This window comes from Halichoerus grypus, chromosome 4, assembly GCF_964656455.1.
Source record: "Halichoerus grypus chromosome 4, mHalGry1.hap1.1, whole genome shotgun sequence".
In the NCBI taxonomy this organism is placed as follows: domain Eukaryota; kingdom Metazoa; phylum Chordata; class Mammalia; order Carnivora; family Phocidae; genus Halichoerus; species Halichoerus grypus.
The window spans coordinates 72,902,642-72,919,338 of NC_135715.1; the positions used below are offsets into that span (position 1 = coordinate 72,902,642).

Sequence of the window (16,697 nt, forward strand, 5' to 3'; positions counted from 1 at the left end):
GATTTCATCATGCCTAATGAAGTCTCCTCGAATACCCAAAGGAGAGGTTTCAGAGAGCTTCCGGACTGGTGAACATGTGGAGATCCAGGGAGAGAGAGGATACGGAAACTCCACACCCGGCCCACATACCTTACACTACGGTACCTCTTCATCTAGCTGTTCCTCTATATCCTCTATAATAAACGGATAAACCTAAGTAAATGTTTCTCTGAGTTCTGTGAGCTGCTCTAGCAAATTGAGTAGGGAGTTGTAGGGGCCTCCAATTCATAGCCAGCAGGTCAGAAGCACAGGCAGTAATTTGGACTCATGATGGGCATTTCAAGTGGGGCGAGGCAAGGGCGCACAGTCTGCGGCACTGAAGCCCCAAGCCAGTGAACTCTGATGCTGTCTTCAGGTAGCTGCTCATTGCTTGGTGGTACCGGAAAACACACACTGAAGGCTTCACGTGCTATCAGGCCATAGAGAGACTGAGATTTCTGACAATTTTCCATCAAAGTAAGGGAAAGTTCATTTTCAATGGCAAAATAAAACCTAAGCAATCCTACGTAGTTCACCCTATTAGATTTTATTTTGGGAAATATTAACCTGTGAACTCCCTAAATCTGAAACCATGCAGTAGGTATGTAAGGTAGAGCATATGCTCTCGAAACCAACAGTGGCTGCCTTGGGGGTCAGTTCTCACTAATGTAAGATGCACTCACTTGCCAATTTTGCCTTCCAGATCCAAAGCCTTTCCTTCTTAGACGTGTATAAATAACATGACCAGCTCTTTTTAGCTTAGGTGACCTTTATGGACCCACCTACCACCTGGTAGATTCATTCATGAGATCCACTTCGTTCCCACTGTGCAGGCTACCCCTCTGGCAGTCTACCTTTGCCTGCTCTGTTCATGGGCATCTTTTGCCTAAATGAATTCCTAGGTTTGTCTGTCTCCTCCCTGACAATCCCAAAGCTTATAGGATAGTTATTTTAACCTTTCAAATTAAAATTAAGCTCTTAGACTAGTCAATGAAAAAAAATACAGAGTCAATCTTCTATTTTTTCATTTGATAAATGTTTTTTGAGCATCCACTATGGGCCAGGGTCTACAGATACAGCAGTGAGCATTCAGACAAGACCTCTGCCCTCGTGGAGCTTAGGTGATAGTGGTGGTGACTGGCGTAGGGGGGCGCGGAGGAATAGGCAATATAGAATATATGCAATATATAGGTAAAGTCTATATATGTCATAAGGCATTAAGCGCTATATAAAGAAAATGCTGAGGGTAAGAGTGTTGGAGGAGGGGCCACAATTTTAAACAAGATGGAAGAATTAGAAGAACCGATACCTTTCCTTCAGGACTTCAGTAATACATAGCTCAGGAACCAAATGAGATACATCTTTGCATCCCTAGTACCTAGCACATAGCAGGACTTAAAATAGTGGCTGGAAAAAAAATGCCCATATTCTATTTTGCCAAAGCAATGCTATTTGTAATAATGGCACAGGTTTATCAGACAGCCAATCAGGAAACGGATATAGTATTTGGTATCAACAAAACAGCATACCTTAAAAGCAAACCCTTTGAATTTTATCTCACAGTACCCAAAACAATGATCCTACAACTTTGGCCCCACTAGAATTCTGTGGACACAAGATCTCAAGGATAATCAGGACCACCCTTCCAATATTGCAAAATAAAAATGTCCTTTGATCACCCTCAAGTGGGAGATATTTCTTTTAGACCAATAGGAGAAAGATAAATGTAGCTTGGGAAAAGGTGGCAAGGGTTGGCAATATCAAAGGCTCTTAGGGATAGGAAGAAGACATAAATGAAATAGGTTATAAAGTACAACCACCCTTATTTAGGCTAAGATGTTAATCACTTCAGCTCTTCTTCCCATAGAGGTCACAGGATAGGCATGCTTCCTTGCCTCACTCAAGAACCTTTTTTTCTTTTTTTTCTTTCTCTCTTTCCTTCCTTCCTTCCTCCCTCCCTTTCCTTCCTTTCTTTCCTTTTCTTTGTTTCTCTTTCTCTCTCTTCTTTCCTTCCTTCCTTTTTTAAGTAATCTCTCTGCTTAATGTGGGGCTCGAACTCAAGACCCTGAAATCAAGAGTTGCAATACTCTACTGACTGAGCCAGCCAGGCGCCCTAAGAATTTTTTTTTTCTTAAAGGCTTGTTACTGCAGTGGCTCTCTGAGTATGCAAATGTCAGCTGATGAGTGTACAATATAATGTCATTACGAATCTTCAGTCCTTCTGCGCAGTTTTTCCTCCCTATTGTGGCAGTCACACTGACATTGACATTCAATCATACACGGTCATTCATTTACTGAATAAATATTAATGGATGCCTATATGTGCCTGAATGATTTCAAGTGCTGGGAATACAAAGGCAAACAAGGACAAAGCCGTTGCCCTCAGGGAGCCTATATTCAAGTGGAGTTAGACAACAGATAAATACACAATACAAGGTCGGGTAGCGATGAGTACTATGAAGAATGAAGCAGGTCCTGGACAGAAAATGATGGAGGTTTGTATGCAGGTGCACAGGCTGTTTTAGAGAAGGCAGTTGTGGTTAAGTAGCCTCTAGGATGGTCCTAAGGATCTCCACCTCCTGATACTCATACCCTTGTATAATCCCACCTTCAGTGTGGGCTGGACTTATTAACTCGCTTCTAACAAACAGAATAGGGCAGAAATAAATGGCAGATGTCACTTCTGAGATTAAGGTATAAAAAGACTGTGGTTTCCATCTTGAGTTCTCTACTTCCTGGATCACTTGCTCTGGGGGAAGCCAGATACCATGGCAGGAGGTAGTCCCAGGTGAGTGAGCTTCAGAGCAAATCATCCACCCATTCCAGCCTCGAGAGGACTGCAGCCCATATGACACCTTGATTGCAGCCTGTGAGTCAGATTTATCCAGCTAAGCTCTAACCAGATTCCTGACCCACAGAAACTGTAAGAAATGTTTTTTGTTTTCAGCACTAAGTTTCAGGACAATTTGTTATACAGCAATGGATAAGTAATACAGTGGTCAAGGATGTTTCTCTGAGTAAATGACCTTGAGAAGAGACAGGCCATGTGAAGATTTAGGGCAGGGAGTCTAGGGAAGTAAAGGGCAAGTGCCAAGGCTCTGAAAGGGGAACCAGCTAGGTAGATATGAAAGAACTGAGGCCAGTGGGGCAGACAGTCACAGGTGATGATGTGGAAAGCCAGAGACCAGTTGGTACAAGCCAGCTTTGAGGTCTCCCACGGATAATGAGACCGAACCAATACTATGAAGGCCACTATGCTAATCACCACTAATTGACTTAAACAATGACCAATACAACAACAATAGTAATAGCTAATATTTGAGTATTTATACTAGGAATTGTGCTAAGTGCTTTATTTCCCTCATTCTCCACAATAACCCTATAAAGTTGGTATTTTATAGATAAGGAAACTGAGGGTCAGAAATGTTAAGACACTATCCTGTATTTATGAGTTAGAAAGTGGTAGAGCCGAGATTTAAACCAGGCTTCTGACTTCAGAGTCCTTATCCTTCACTTCTATATAGTACTATCTTGAAAAAGAGGCCCCAGAAAGAAAGCCTCTTTCACCCTTGAAAAAGAAAACAAAAAAAGAAAGAAAAAAACTCCAAACCCCAAACTGTTGTTTAAGCCAATAGTGCAGTCTCCATCTGCTACATGCTCTAGGAGTTTGATCTTCTTGTGGAATCCTTTTAATAGAATTGGTTGAGGTATCATCTACAATTTTTTTGAGGTCTGACCCAAATGGCATGGTAAACTTAGAAAAACACAGGCAGCTCTTCTCTTTGATATATAGTAAATGTCTTGTGTAACAAATATGGAATCTACCGAGGATTAGTACTATTAGATACAATATCAATATATTCTATTTCATGCAATTTTATGCTTAGCCTGGCTTCCTATCAAAATTCAGATACCTAGCACCAAGACAAGTGGCCATCTGCTATAGAACTTGCTTTCCTTCCTGCTTAACCTTTGTCTTGAAGCTTAGGAAAGATTATGAATGTTCCATCTTAATTTCTTTGTGAAAAGAGGAGAAACACAATCAATTTCTCTTTGATTTTTACCTATATTCTATAAGTAGGAATGTTATTTTAAAATATCGTTCTTTAAAAGCAATGGCTGTAGCAGACTGATAACCTTTCATACAGGGGTCCACAAATTTCTATTACAGTGCTGCCCTAGGCTAGAGGAAACAAAAATAACAGGTCTTTTGCCTTCAAGTTTTCACTTGGAAGAAATATGAATGAAACCAGCTTGTTCGACACAATTCATGATATTATAATAACATTAATAACTAACACTGATTAAGAACATACTCTATGGACCACATACTATCCTATGAACTTTGAAAATATTATCTAAATTAATAGTTATAATATCTCTATATGACAAGTATTATTGTCATCTCAATTTTACAGATGAGGAAGCCCAGGCACAAAGAGGTCAAACAGCTTGTCCAAGGTCACATAGCTAAAAACTCTACAGCCAATACAAGACCCAGGAAGTGTGATTCCAACACTGCAACCTCTGAACTCATACACTAAGATATTCAGGATCCCAAGCGCATCAATTTCTGCTCCTAAGATATACTTTCCTTAAAAAAAAAAAAAAAAAAAAAGGAAAAAGAAAAAAGTGCCCATTAAAATCAACTCCCCTACATATACTAGCCAAACTAAAACTCTTACAATATCCTACTGTCCCAGTAACTTGGTATTCTTTACTATAATTATTCTTTACTATATATTATAAATACATACACAGATTAAAGATAAATGATATAATTTTAGGCACAGATTAAGAACGACACACACACAAACACATACACACAGTGCTGAAAGTTTATTCCTTTAAAAAGGTTTGTAGGGGCGCCTGGGTGGCTCAGATGGTTAAGCATCTGCCTTCGGCTCAGGTCATGATCCCAGGGTCCGGGGATTGAGCCCCACATCGGGCTCCTGGCTCAGCGGGGAGCCTGCTTCTCTCTCTCCCTCTGCCTCTCCCCCTGCTCATGCTCTCTCTCTGTATCTCTGTGTCTCAAATGAATAAATAAAATCTTAAAAAAAAAAGTAAAGTATTAAAAAAAAAGGTTTGTAATTTTGCTTTTTCATTGTTGAATAATCCGTTTTTAGAAAATTCTGGGTATAGTCTCACATGTCCTTGGTCTCTCTTTTATTTCTCTGCTCAAATGTCAACTTCTCTGAAAGGCCTGCCCTAACTACTCAATCTCTCACCCTTCCTATCCCCATCCTTCTTTTACTTCCCATTTATACCACCACCCTTAAATCACATCATGTATTTATGTATTTTATATATCTGCTGTTAGAAAATAAACTGCTTGTGGGGCAGTTTGTTCTCTGCTATATTCCTACCACCTAAATTGTACCTGCAATAATATTTATGGAATGAATATGAATGAATGAAATGTTGCCTTTGGGGAGAGCAACTGGTTGAGGGCAGACAGCGGCAAGGTCAGGATCCAGCTGTGTCCTGACCCTCCATCTTCCCACCTGCAGCCCTGGGTTCCCAGCCTTGTTAAAGCTGTGAATTCTGGTGTGGGTGAGGGAAGGAGAGGAGGGTGGTTGCATGCATGGACACTGAGAAGCAAGGACAGGTTGGGGAGGTGAGGAGATGGTAAATCCTGCCATACTGGTTTTCATTGTGAGGGAGTGGTGGAAAAACAAAGGGGTAAAAGACAGGGATATGGGACCATTTTCAATCCTTCTTTTATCTTTACTCCTACAAAGACTCTGTCTCCAAGTATTTTGATTCTTATTTAGCAGTTTTGTGTATCCATCCTCCTAGCTCCATTCCTACACTTACGCCCTCCTTACATTACACCTGGACTGTTAGAAACGCCGCCGAACGCGCTACTGTCTTACAATGCTTCCTTCCACTTATCCATTCTGCACAGGCAAGGGATAAGAAAAAAAAAATTAAAAACTTTGGGGCATTCCCTAGCTCAGGAATCTTTACTGGCTCCTTTACACTGGGAAAGAGAAAACGATTTATCCTGGAATACTGTATTTATTTTACAAGTCTGCCAACTTTAATACTCAATGAGTTACTGGAAGGCAGACTATGCCCATCTTATTTGTTCTCTACGGTGCCTAGGACAGTGGCTGGCAGAGTAGATGCTCATGGAACAATCCACAAGCATCTCTCACCCATCCTGGTCTGAGAGACTTACTCAACACTGTACGTTAGAGGACACTTTATCATAAATACAATTTGTTTTCTTTTTCACATGTGTAACTGTTGTCTGCCCTCTCTCCAAAACCTCACAAGGCTTTTTCTGACAGACCCATATTATATTGTTATCTTTTCCATTTCTTAGGGCTGTGCCCCTACTAGGTTCACATTTGCTGTACAGAGATCCAATAATCTAGGTACGGAAGGAAGTCATTAAAAAAATTGCAGACCACACAGTAATTGTACCAAGACAGTTGATAAAGTTTCAAAAAGAAAAAAAAACCAAAACCCAAGAATCTGAGGACAAAAGCGCTGGATTTGGGGTCTTTATAAGTATTTGAAAGCAGACTGGTGGATTTGGGTATACTTCCTAGGAGCCCAGTCTGAGGGATGTTACAGAGATGGTCTCGGACTTTAAATTATGCTAACCAAAAAGATGACTCTTGTCTAGTGATCTGGGGACTATCTACAATCTTAATGTTTCAAGGAGACAAAGAAGGGTGGGGAATGGTGTGCCATAAAACTTGATATGCTTTATTTCTTGAAATGCAAGGCACTCTTTGGTCAGAAAGGTACTAAATGGTCTACTTTTTGTGTAGACATTTTTTTTTTAATCACTACAGAGATTTTGTAGGCACCTGTGTGTTACACCAACTATTTAGAGCACTTACATGTTACAGCTATATGCAATTTATAAATAATTAGTTTGTAATGTGCTTTGAAAATAGAAAGTGCTGCGCAAGTACTCAAATTAGTATATATTAAAAGCCTTTGGTATGTAATCATTTTATTTAATGATTGGCTCTTCAAAAGGCATAGTGCTTTACAGCTGAACAAGATTTCTAATTTTAAATCATTAATACTAGTTTATTTAGAGTGAAAAGCTATTAGAGAGCAAATCAGAGGTACTGATCAAGTTATTTTTTCAGTTTATATAAATACATTTGACTCCTATTTATGTCCCTCACCCTTTTATAGACCAATTCAGTCTTCCCTCAGGTTCCACAGACTTCATGCAAATTCCTTCCACTCATACTTGACTCTTGGTTATCCTGCCTGCCCTGCCCTCACTTTCTTCCTTCCCCCCATCTGTCTTCTGAAGTTGTTTTGTATGAACCTCTGAGTTTATGGCCACTCTAAACAGATTCAAGCCAGCAAGCCACATTATCAGTGATGATAAATCCTCTTAAGAGCAATGAAGCCATGAGCTGTGGTGGTAGTCACCAATGGGTGCATTTCCCACTGTACTGCTATTAATTACTTCAGTCTACTATCATCATCCTACACCTCTATGTCCACTAATTAAGCTTTGCTTTCATCTCCTGAAGGTCTTGGTTCAGAGGTATTAAACTTCACTTAAATAATCCTGTTTACCATCCCCACAAGGAATACTCAGAGGCAAAATTTTAGATGAGGCAAAGAAATTTTTGATCCTTTCCCACCTATCCCCTTAGGTCTTCCTTACATCTTCAAGTGCTAATTTCCTTGCAATGACACTGGCTTTCCAGAATCTCTTTCAAATCACTCTAGAACACTCCCTATCCTAGCACTATGACTTTGACCTTCCCTCATCCCTGCTCCCACTAACATTTAACTCTCCAATGCCCTACAGTGTATTTTCTTGATTGGAAAACCCAAACTAAGCCCTTTTTCTATACAATGAGTGCTCATGTTCAGCCTTCTCAGGCACTAAACTAATATGCCCAGTGCCCAACAACCTCCTTGTTAATGCCGATCAACACTTTTCTGTCCCCATGTGTCTCATTCAACATCATTTTTCCCTCTCTGAAAGCACTGGCTTCCACAACTCTACTTTCTACACCTCACTGGTTGCTACTTTTATACCTAACTTTTAATGCTGAGCTTTCCAAGGGCTTAGTCTTGGGCCTACTTCTTTTATCACACTCATTTTTATGGATTTATATCATTTTGATGGCAAGAACTCACAAAGTTTCTCTATAGCTTAGATGTTGTGCATGGCCTCCAACTCACATATCCACTGTCTACCACATTCAAAATGGAACGTTTGATTCCAGTTACCTTTTCCACTTTCCAACCTATTTTTCCCCTTAAGCTTCCTGTTTCAGTACTTTGGCCCCAAACCTAAGTGGGAGTCATGTCTCCTCGCCTTCCATATCCAATTCCTGAGGTTTACCAATTCTGTACCAATTCAGTTCTAAAATATATTTCAAATCAACCTTCTTTTGTCCATCACTAGCTTGCTGCCCTTCCAGGCCAATGACACTCTTAAGAGTTCCTCTCGAATTCATCCCTTCACTGTACTCAAAGTATTCAGATGTCATTCCCACTGTACTTAAAATCCAAACCCCTTACCACCCCAACTCTCTTCTCACCGAACCCATAGCCTACGCCCTTCTTGCTTACCATGCTACAGATAAGCAAATCTTTCAGTATCTTTAATTCCTCAGACCACCAGTTTTCTGCCTCAAGACCTTTGCACAGCTATTCCACCAAAACACATTCTCCTTTTTGCAGTTAGCTCCTTCTCTTCCTGTAATCTTTGGAAGAGCTTCCCTGACTTCCATACCACAAGCTGATTGCCCTCTCATGTTTTCTATCTTGACCCTGTATGTTTTCACAGAATTACAAGTTTCAAAAAAACAAAAACAAAAACAACTCACTCCTATATGTATGCTCTAGGAGAACAAGACCTATGTCTCATACCAGGTGCTCAATAAATACAGAAATATATTTATGCAAAGAAGCTGAGTGCAGGAAATGTAGGTTCTAGGCCAGACTAGTAGAAGGAGGTCTGACTGGAGTGAATAAAAGGTTATATGCCATAACTACCGACATGGATTTAGCTAGTATTTTCTAATTGTCTACTACCCATCAGGCATCGTGCTGCAAGTCAGTATAGTGGGTAGACAATATAAGCACTAACAATAGCATAGTAAATCCAAGACTGGGAAACGCAGGAGTAAAATGAAAGCACATACAAGTGCCCAAACTAGGGTGGGAGTCTGACCTGTAAGTTCTTACGTACCCTAGGGCAGAGCAGAGTAAGGGTGTTCCAGGAATATGGAACAGCAAAAACAAAGGCCCCAAAGCACAGAGTGCTGGGGGTGGGATGCTCAGGTTCAAAGTTGACAAAAGATTTAGGATGAATTAAGAGCCAAGTTGGGGTAGGACAGATATGAGACAAGGTTGATGAGATTAATAAGACAGCTCAGAAGTGGTTCACTAATATTTTAAGTTAAAAAAAATCATTTTCCCAACACGGAAATTTCGTTTTCCCCATCCTTATTGTAACCGTGGGCTATACTTAGATACCCACATAAGGACTGAAGATGTTACCTGGTCATGCCAGCTTTCTCCTTTTATAATATAAACTCTCTGGACCTACTTAGGTCCTTTCTGGCAAAATATTTTATTAGTGTCCTGAAATTAAAGCAGTAAACTGGCACCTATCCTATAATATGCTACCACAAAGATGGAGCTAGATCCTACCTAACTCTCCTGTGAAACCAGAATTCTCACAATTCTTTCAAGTTCTTCCCCACCCTTGCCCAACCTACCAGTCATAGCAAAAGATGTAATTCTCTCATGATTTACTAAAAAATATCTAGCAAGAAGCTAAATCCTCCTCCCACTTCCACCTTTCTTTCTTTCTTTCAACCAACCACAGTGTATCTGGGGTCATGCTCTATTGCATCTCTCCCTCTCCCCCAATCACAGCCATGAATGCATATTCTTTTGAATTCCCTTGATCAAAGCCCTTGTCTAGGCCTCTAATTTTCTCCTAGCTTTCTTACTTTCACTGTCGGCTCAATTAAAAGAAAAAAAACAAACAAAAAACCCCTGAAACAGTTAATCTTCCAGATGAAGCAACAGAAACCACTCAAATTAGTTTAAATAAAAGAGGGAATTTATTAGATGAGTACAAAGGTTCTTGCGGGGATTCCAACAGCTGTAATGGGTCATAGCTAGAAGCACGCCTTTCTGAAGGACAGATCGTGTTGTAATCACAAACTTCTACTTCTGGGTTTTGCAAGATCACGAAGAGAATATCCTAGAGGATAGTCCTCCCCGTATAGTGCATAAGGGACTAGAATGTGGATTCATTTCTGCTTGCTTTTTGATCCTTATATTCCTTTATGCTGGCCTCAAACTTGTCAAGCACATGTTGGCAGACATTCATGAGCTCATTCAAGCCTCTCTGAAATGGCTCAACAGCTGGAAGAGCACCTCGAGTCTGAATGCGTAAATTAATTTTGCTCTCTGAAGGATGGGTTGTAGTGTAACCACAAAATTCCACTTCCGGGTTCTTCATGATCATGTAACGAAGAGAATTTCCTAGGGTATGGTCCTCCTCGTGCAATACAAATGTCACACAGTGTCTATCTGTTCCAGCTGCCTGGACCATTTCCAGGGCTGTCTTCCTCTCGCCTTCAGCCATTGAGGTCTTCAATCCAGATATTTTTCTACACACATATTTTTTATAAAAATGAGATCATACTGAATATGGTTTTGTAACTAGCTTTTCTTTTCATTTACTATATCACAATTGTAACATATTACTCTAATGCACTCCAATTACATAGAATTATTTGTATTAGCCCCTTATTTTCCTGCCTCCACATATTCTATCAGTAAATATTTAATTATTGCCTCCAGTTTCTCCCTACTCCATTTGACCGTCCACATGGCCACAAGGGCACAAACTTAAATGTTTCCTAAAATATTCTTTCGGTAGAATCACGAGAAAGGGATAGGATTAGAATAGGGTGGGCTCTGCTGAAGAATGAAAGGGTATTTAAAGGCATTCAAAAAACACAAATCTTCTGAAAAATTGGGACTGCAGATTATCATCGCGCAGGCCCCACTATGGTTTCCATTTGAGGGGATAAACTAGAATGGAAATTCTGAGAAGTGTCAATTAAGCAGGAGGGAGAAAGAACTGAGCGCACAGAGTGGCTTTATTAGCAATCTACAGAGTTAAGTTGGGCCACAGTTACGGGGCGTAGGCCTGACAGAATGCACCAATACCAGCACTCGGCGATCGGAGGCCTGGGGCGTGGTCTTACCTTAGTTTTATTTACTCTTGCTGTTCTCACTCGGGTGGGCAGTTTAGGGACTTAACTCCGGCCTCATAATTTGTGCTCCCTCCAGGACACCTAGTTCTACGGAGCGCCTCTACTCATATACATCCATATGTCCTCCCCTCCCTTCCCAGTCGGGGCCCCTTCTCCCCGCTCAGGCGCCCACTTCTCTCTCCTCCCCTGTCCTCCCAGCCAGGCCCTCGCTGCCGGGCCGGACCGCGCCGCGGAGGCGGAGGCCCCGATCGGCCACCGGCCCCTCGGCCACCCGCTCCCGGCGCAGGGCGCGGCCTGCTCCTCCCGCCCGCCCCCACCGCCCACCCGCCTCCACGGCCGTTACCTCTCCAGCTCCTGGTCCTCTTCCATCGCGGGGCGGCTTCCGGGATCCTCAGGTGGTGCTGGCGGATCGGAGGCGCTAACCCATACCGCGAAACGTGCAGGCGAAGCAGGAAGGAAGGAACGACGGACGGAAGGAGCCGAGGACGGAAGGAGGAAGGAGGAGCCGCAGCGGCGCGGCGAGGCCCAGCCGCTGGGCGGGGCGTGTACGTTCGGCCCGGAGGCCCCGCCCACAGGCCAGGCTCTCGGCGCGAGGAGGGCGGTGGCCAGGCTGGACTTGCTCACCTGGAGCTCCCGGAGCCAGTCCGCCTGCTGAGCTAGCGGGGACAGGTGGGGTAGGTCTCCCGGCTCACCTCAAGGCCGAGACCCGCCTGTGGGCGCTTGCGTTCAGCCCTTGGCACCTTCCGCCAGGTGATGGCGAAGGGGGCGGGGCTTTACCTGCGGCCCCCAAATCACTTTCCTTCTTAGGGCGGAATCACACCTCTTTCAGACATGCCGCTCGACCCGTGGGGGCACGGTGTTACTCTGGCGGGACCCCAAGCCTGGCGGGGGGGGGGGTGTTCAGGGGATGACAGGTTTAAACTATAGTTGATCAATACACCTTGATGAATTTCACAACAGAAAAGGATGAATTTAAGATTGTGTTTGTCATCCGCGATCTTGCAGCTGCACACCTCAAATGGGTCAAAATAAGCCTTCGTTTTTATCTTTGTGGGGAAGAGCGAGAGCTTGGAGGAAACTGCTCTTCTCCCCCCTTCCTTTCTCTCCTAGAATCTTTTCTACACCTGTAAGACGTACGTACTCCTTGCTCTGGACTTCCTTTTCCTTTTACCCTTTTGGCTTAAACCTCCTCACCTGCGGAACCTCCCTCTCACCTTTGTTCCCAGGTGCCTCTGCCCCCGCCTCGGCAATCTTTCACCACCCGGACTCGCTCCCCGCCCTCCTTTTTCCTTCGTACCTCTCCTCTCTCCGTCGCCTCAGGTGTTCTTCGCTAAAAACCCCCTTCTCCCGTCCTCAACCTCCTACTCCCCTCGCCCTTTTCAGCCGGGTCAGTCCCCGTCCCTCGCACCTTACCCCAGAGTCCTCTCGCCCCAACACACCTATATTTCTGCTTTCCTGCGCCACCTGTTCTCTTACCCCCAACCCGATTCCCCTAGATGTTCACTGCCTCCCCCAGCTGTTGCACTCTCCTTGCGGCGGTCCGCGGTGAGCGCCGATCCACTTCTCGAGCGTGTCTTCTGCGGCGCGGGGGAGTCAGGCGGGCGGGAGGGACAGCCGAGACCGGGTGGGGGAGGGCAGGCGGCGAGGGGCGGAGTGGGCTCACTCTAACCCGGGAGTGACGGCCCCGGCCTGGCCCTCCCCCTGAGCTCTCGGATAGGTGGAGCCGCTCTCTGGCCCGCCTCTTTCCCGCCCTGAGCTGCAGCCGGTTGGCCCAGGTGCGTGTCGGGTTGGGCGGCTCGGCCCCGGCGCTCGCCCCCGGGCAGGCAGCAGGGGCGGTTGAGAAGTGAAGTCTTGGCCAGAGTTTACTTCTTGCCAGGAAAGCCGCGGTGGTGGCAGCGGCGGCGGCGTTTCCCCGCGGAGCCGAGGCCGGCTGGCTCCCCGCTCCCTCAGCGGGCAGCGGAGAGCGGACCTGGCGCTGGGCTGCGGCGCCGGGAGCCGGTGCGCGCCCCGGGCGGCCGCGCTTTCCCAGTGAGTAACTTTGCCCTGCCCGCCTGGCCCCGCGCCCTGTCGCGGGTCCCGGGCAGCCGCCTCAGGTGCGAGCGTCGGCGGGGTGTGGGGCAGCGCCGAGCCGGGGGAGGCGGCAGACCTCCGCAGCTCTGCTCCTCGCTCGCCGGGGCTGTGGGGGACGTAGACCCGGACCCGCTGTGGGGCTGGCCGCGCTGGTCCGGGGAGGGAGGGACGGGCTGTCCTGAGCCGGGTGCCCGCCGCCGGCCAGGCGCCTGGGAGAGGCGGGAGGCCCCCGGCTGTTACCATTTGGTGGTTCCGGCCAGTGTTGCTGCTCTTTGCGTCGTTTGCTTTTTCCAGGAGGGGAGAGGTGGGGATGAGTTTCTTATTTCCTGTGTGTGTGTTGTAAATGAGAGTGGCACTAGCTACCTTACATCGGATCTTGTTCTCCAGGAAAGGAATAGGGAGATACCCACCGTCCCAGCCTGTTGCCTATGAATTCTGACCTTTCCCTTGAGGCTGGGGAGGTGGGAGATCTCAGGTCTTCAAGGAGGTAATTTCAAAATATGGATCTCGATTTGGAAGCAGTTGCACACAAAGCACCATTCAGGAAGGACTTGCCTCGCTTTCAAAGCTTTATGCTGTATGTTTCAAACAAGGACTTTTGGCATAGGTAGTGTTTCTTCTGATATTTCAGTTTGCAGTTAAGGTTAGGAATCAAGACGTTCTTATCTACCAGGGGCTACAGTACACTGAGGCATGGGCTTAACTGTATAGATGTTTCTCCTTAAATCACAGAAACCAGAAACGAAGTTGAGTGTAAAGCAGTGGCAGGAGGAACCAGTTGCGAGCCCTGGTTTATAGGAACTGCCTTCACTTTAAGAATTTCACGTTCTTGCAGCAGTAGTACTTATTTGTCAATTGGCTTTCCTCCCAGGACCGATTTTTTAAAAATTTTTTTTTCCCTTGCATGTAGTGTGATGCAGCGCTGATGAGGTTGGATCTCAGTAGATCAGTTTTATTTTCTCTGACAGGTTTGATTCCCATCTCCACAACCGTTCAGAAAATGGACTTTGTTTGATCTAGTATCCTTTCTGGCCTGTCCAAGCTTTTTTGAGCCATGAAAAATAAACTTTGGCCTTTTTGCTTGTCCCAAGTCCCACATGTGAGTTTTCCCAGAGGAGTAAAATGTAGTCCAAATCAGAACCAAAGTACAGTAACACTACTTTTAATTTGGCCCACTTGTGTGTTAACATTCCCAATTATGTATCTTGTTTCTCTCTTCTCATAAAGTTAGAACATTTTCATTATTTATTTATTCAGCATGTAGTAGAGTGCCTGTTGCCTGCTGCATGCCCAGACATTGATGGCAAGGGTCAGTTCTTTCCCTAAAGGTGATCATAGTCTTATTTGGAAGCTGATCCATACTTGTTCCATTAGCTAGCTACCTGGAAGTAATTTGAATAAAGTGCTGTGGGGACTTAGAAAAGGGAGCATTTCTGTCTGGAGTTTGCTAGGGAGGACCTCATCTGGGCACTTAACTCTTCAAACTGCTGTGGAATTTTCGCAGTACATTCTAGGCAAAGGGACTAACATGTAGGGTGTTGCATTATGAGATCCACATGTAGTTACTCTGGCTGAGGGGTGCATTGTTTGGGGTTGGAATAGTAGTCAGGGGTTGGTGTATTATTCATTTCAGAGCACTTAGCACTTTGCCTTGATTACAGTAGGCACTCAAATACTTGTTGAACTGACTTGGACAGAAACATGGAGGATTTTGTGTGCCAAACTAAGAAAATTGGACTTTATCTACTTAGTATATGCAGCTGCTAATTTTATTTTAATTTTTTCAAAAGATTTTATTTATTTTAGAGAGAGAGAGAGGGTGAGTGGGGAGCAGGTGGGAGTGGGAGAGGGAGAGAGAGAGAATCCCAAGCCCACTTGAAACAGAGCAGGGAGGCTTGCGCTGGGCTAGATCTCATGACCCTGAGATCATGACCTGAGCCAAAACCAAGAGCCAGATGCTCAACTGACTGTCCCACCCCGGCATCCCCAAAGCTGCTAATTTTAAATAGAACGTCATGGGGCACCTGGGTGGCTCAGTTGGTTAAGCATCGGACTCTCGGTTTCTGCTCAGGGTCCTGAGATGGGGCCCAGAGGCAGGCTCTGTGCTTAGTGGGGAGTCTGCTTAAGGATTCTCTCTCCCTTTTCCCCTCTCTCAACTTGCTCATGTGCGCGCGCTCTCTCTCTTTCTCAGATAAATAAATAAATCTTCAAAAAAGAATAGTGCTTGGCATATAGTGAGGACTTGCTAGACGCTGGTTGTTATTCTGTGTGAAGGCAGTGGAGGTAGAGCTGATACGGCATTGAGGAGGTATATTTGGTTAGACTAGATAAGTGACTAGACATGATTAATGAGAGGATGATTCCTAGGTTTTTTGACTTGAGGCATTGGAGTGTACTGGTTAAACTGGCTGTGAAGTCAGTACAAAAGTTGAATTCCATTGTTTACCTCTAGAAGTACCATCCTGAGCTTTGGTTTCCTAATATTTAGGAAATGATCATAGTACCTGTGTGGTAGGGTTTGAGGATCAAATGAAATTACGCATAAAATGCCCTTGGCAGAGTACCTAGCATGTTACAAGTACTCAGTAAATATTAGTTGTTCCTTTAGTGATGATGACATTAATGAGCTAGTAGAATGTTGGAAGATATGAAAAGGAGTGATTAAAAGCAGCTGAAGGTAGAAATGGGGAAGAGAAGATAATTAGTTTTGGACCAATCCAGTGAAGTGCTAATGAATGGTTGAGATTTCTGTGATGAAGATGTTGGATAGATGTGCTGGGCAGGAGCTAGGAAAGAATGGAAAAGAGGAAACAAAGAGTTCGTATAAAGCCTTTGTGGATATTGTTAGCTTTTTTTTTTTTAAGATTTTATTTATTTATTTGAGAGAGAGAGCGCGCGCACACAAGCAGGGGAAGGGGCAGAGGCAGAGGGAGAAGAGGGAGCCTGACATGGGTCTCCATCCCAGGACCCTGGGATCATGACCCAAGCCAAAGGCAGACAATTAACCGACTGAGCCACCCAGGTGCCCCTGTGGTTAGCTTTTTGGAAGATTTGAGGAAAGGGGAGGCAAAGAAGAGGTTTGTAATACAGCAGTGCCAGCAGTGTTTATGTTGAGTATTAGGCATCTCTATCCTTAAAATCGTTTTGGCCACCATCACAGGGGAGCTCCGGGCTCATAATCTGGTTGGCTCTGTGCCCTTCTCCCCCTCCTCTTTCTTTCCTTTCTGATTGCTCCCCAAATTAAATTATTTTTTACTCTGCAGTGTCATTTAACTTTTCCGTGCTTATGGGGCTAAAATTCACTCCAGGCCCACTTTCCTGTATCAAAATCCAACAAGGTTTCTAGAAGAATCAAAGGTCTTGTTT

General features: G+C 44.5%; 2 protein-coding genes across 4 annotated transcripts in view; one reads left to right on the forward strand and one right to left on the reverse strand.

The window, feature by feature from the left end:
• Positions 1–10,071: 10,071 nt before the first annotated feature.
• Positions 10,072–12,844, reverse strand: LOC118526065 (DNA-directed RNA polymerases I and III subunit RPAC2). The gene is made up of 2 exons (XM_036077042.2): positions 11,605–12,844; positions 10,072–10,649 (listed from the first exon to the last, which is right to left on the reverse strand). Exons 1-2 carry the CDS (start codon positions 11,628–11,630, stop codon positions 10,274–10,276), a joined length of 402 nt encoding a protein of 133 aa, XP_035932935.1. The 5' UTR covers positions 11,631–12,844; the 3' UTR covers positions 10,072–10,273.
• Positions 12,845–13,091: 247 nt separating this feature from the next.
• The window catches only part of LNX2 (ligand of numb-protein X 2), a 78,364-nt gene continuing 74,758 nt past the window's right edge, over positions 13,092–16,697 (forward strand). For 2 of the 3 annotated variants that reach the window (XM_036077037.2, XM_036077038.2), the window contains exon 1: positions 13,093–13,289. The gene's annotated coding sequence lies outside the window, so the exon portion shown is untranslated. Of the gene's footprint in view, positions 13,290–16,697 lie in introns of all 3 variants that reach the window. The other variant, XM_078070537.1, reaches the window with a different exon arrangement.

What these genes read in the sequence shown, in the direction of transcription:
- LOC118526065 (XM_036077042.2), bottom strand. Translation starts at nt 11,630, where the DNA reads ATGGAAGAGGACCAGGAGCTGGAGAG. An exon ending in GAGGACCAGGAGCTGGAGAG is followed by an intron (nt 10,650 to 11,604) that starts GTAACGGCCGTG and finishes ATATGTGTGTAG; the next exon opens with AAAAATATCTGGATTGAAGA.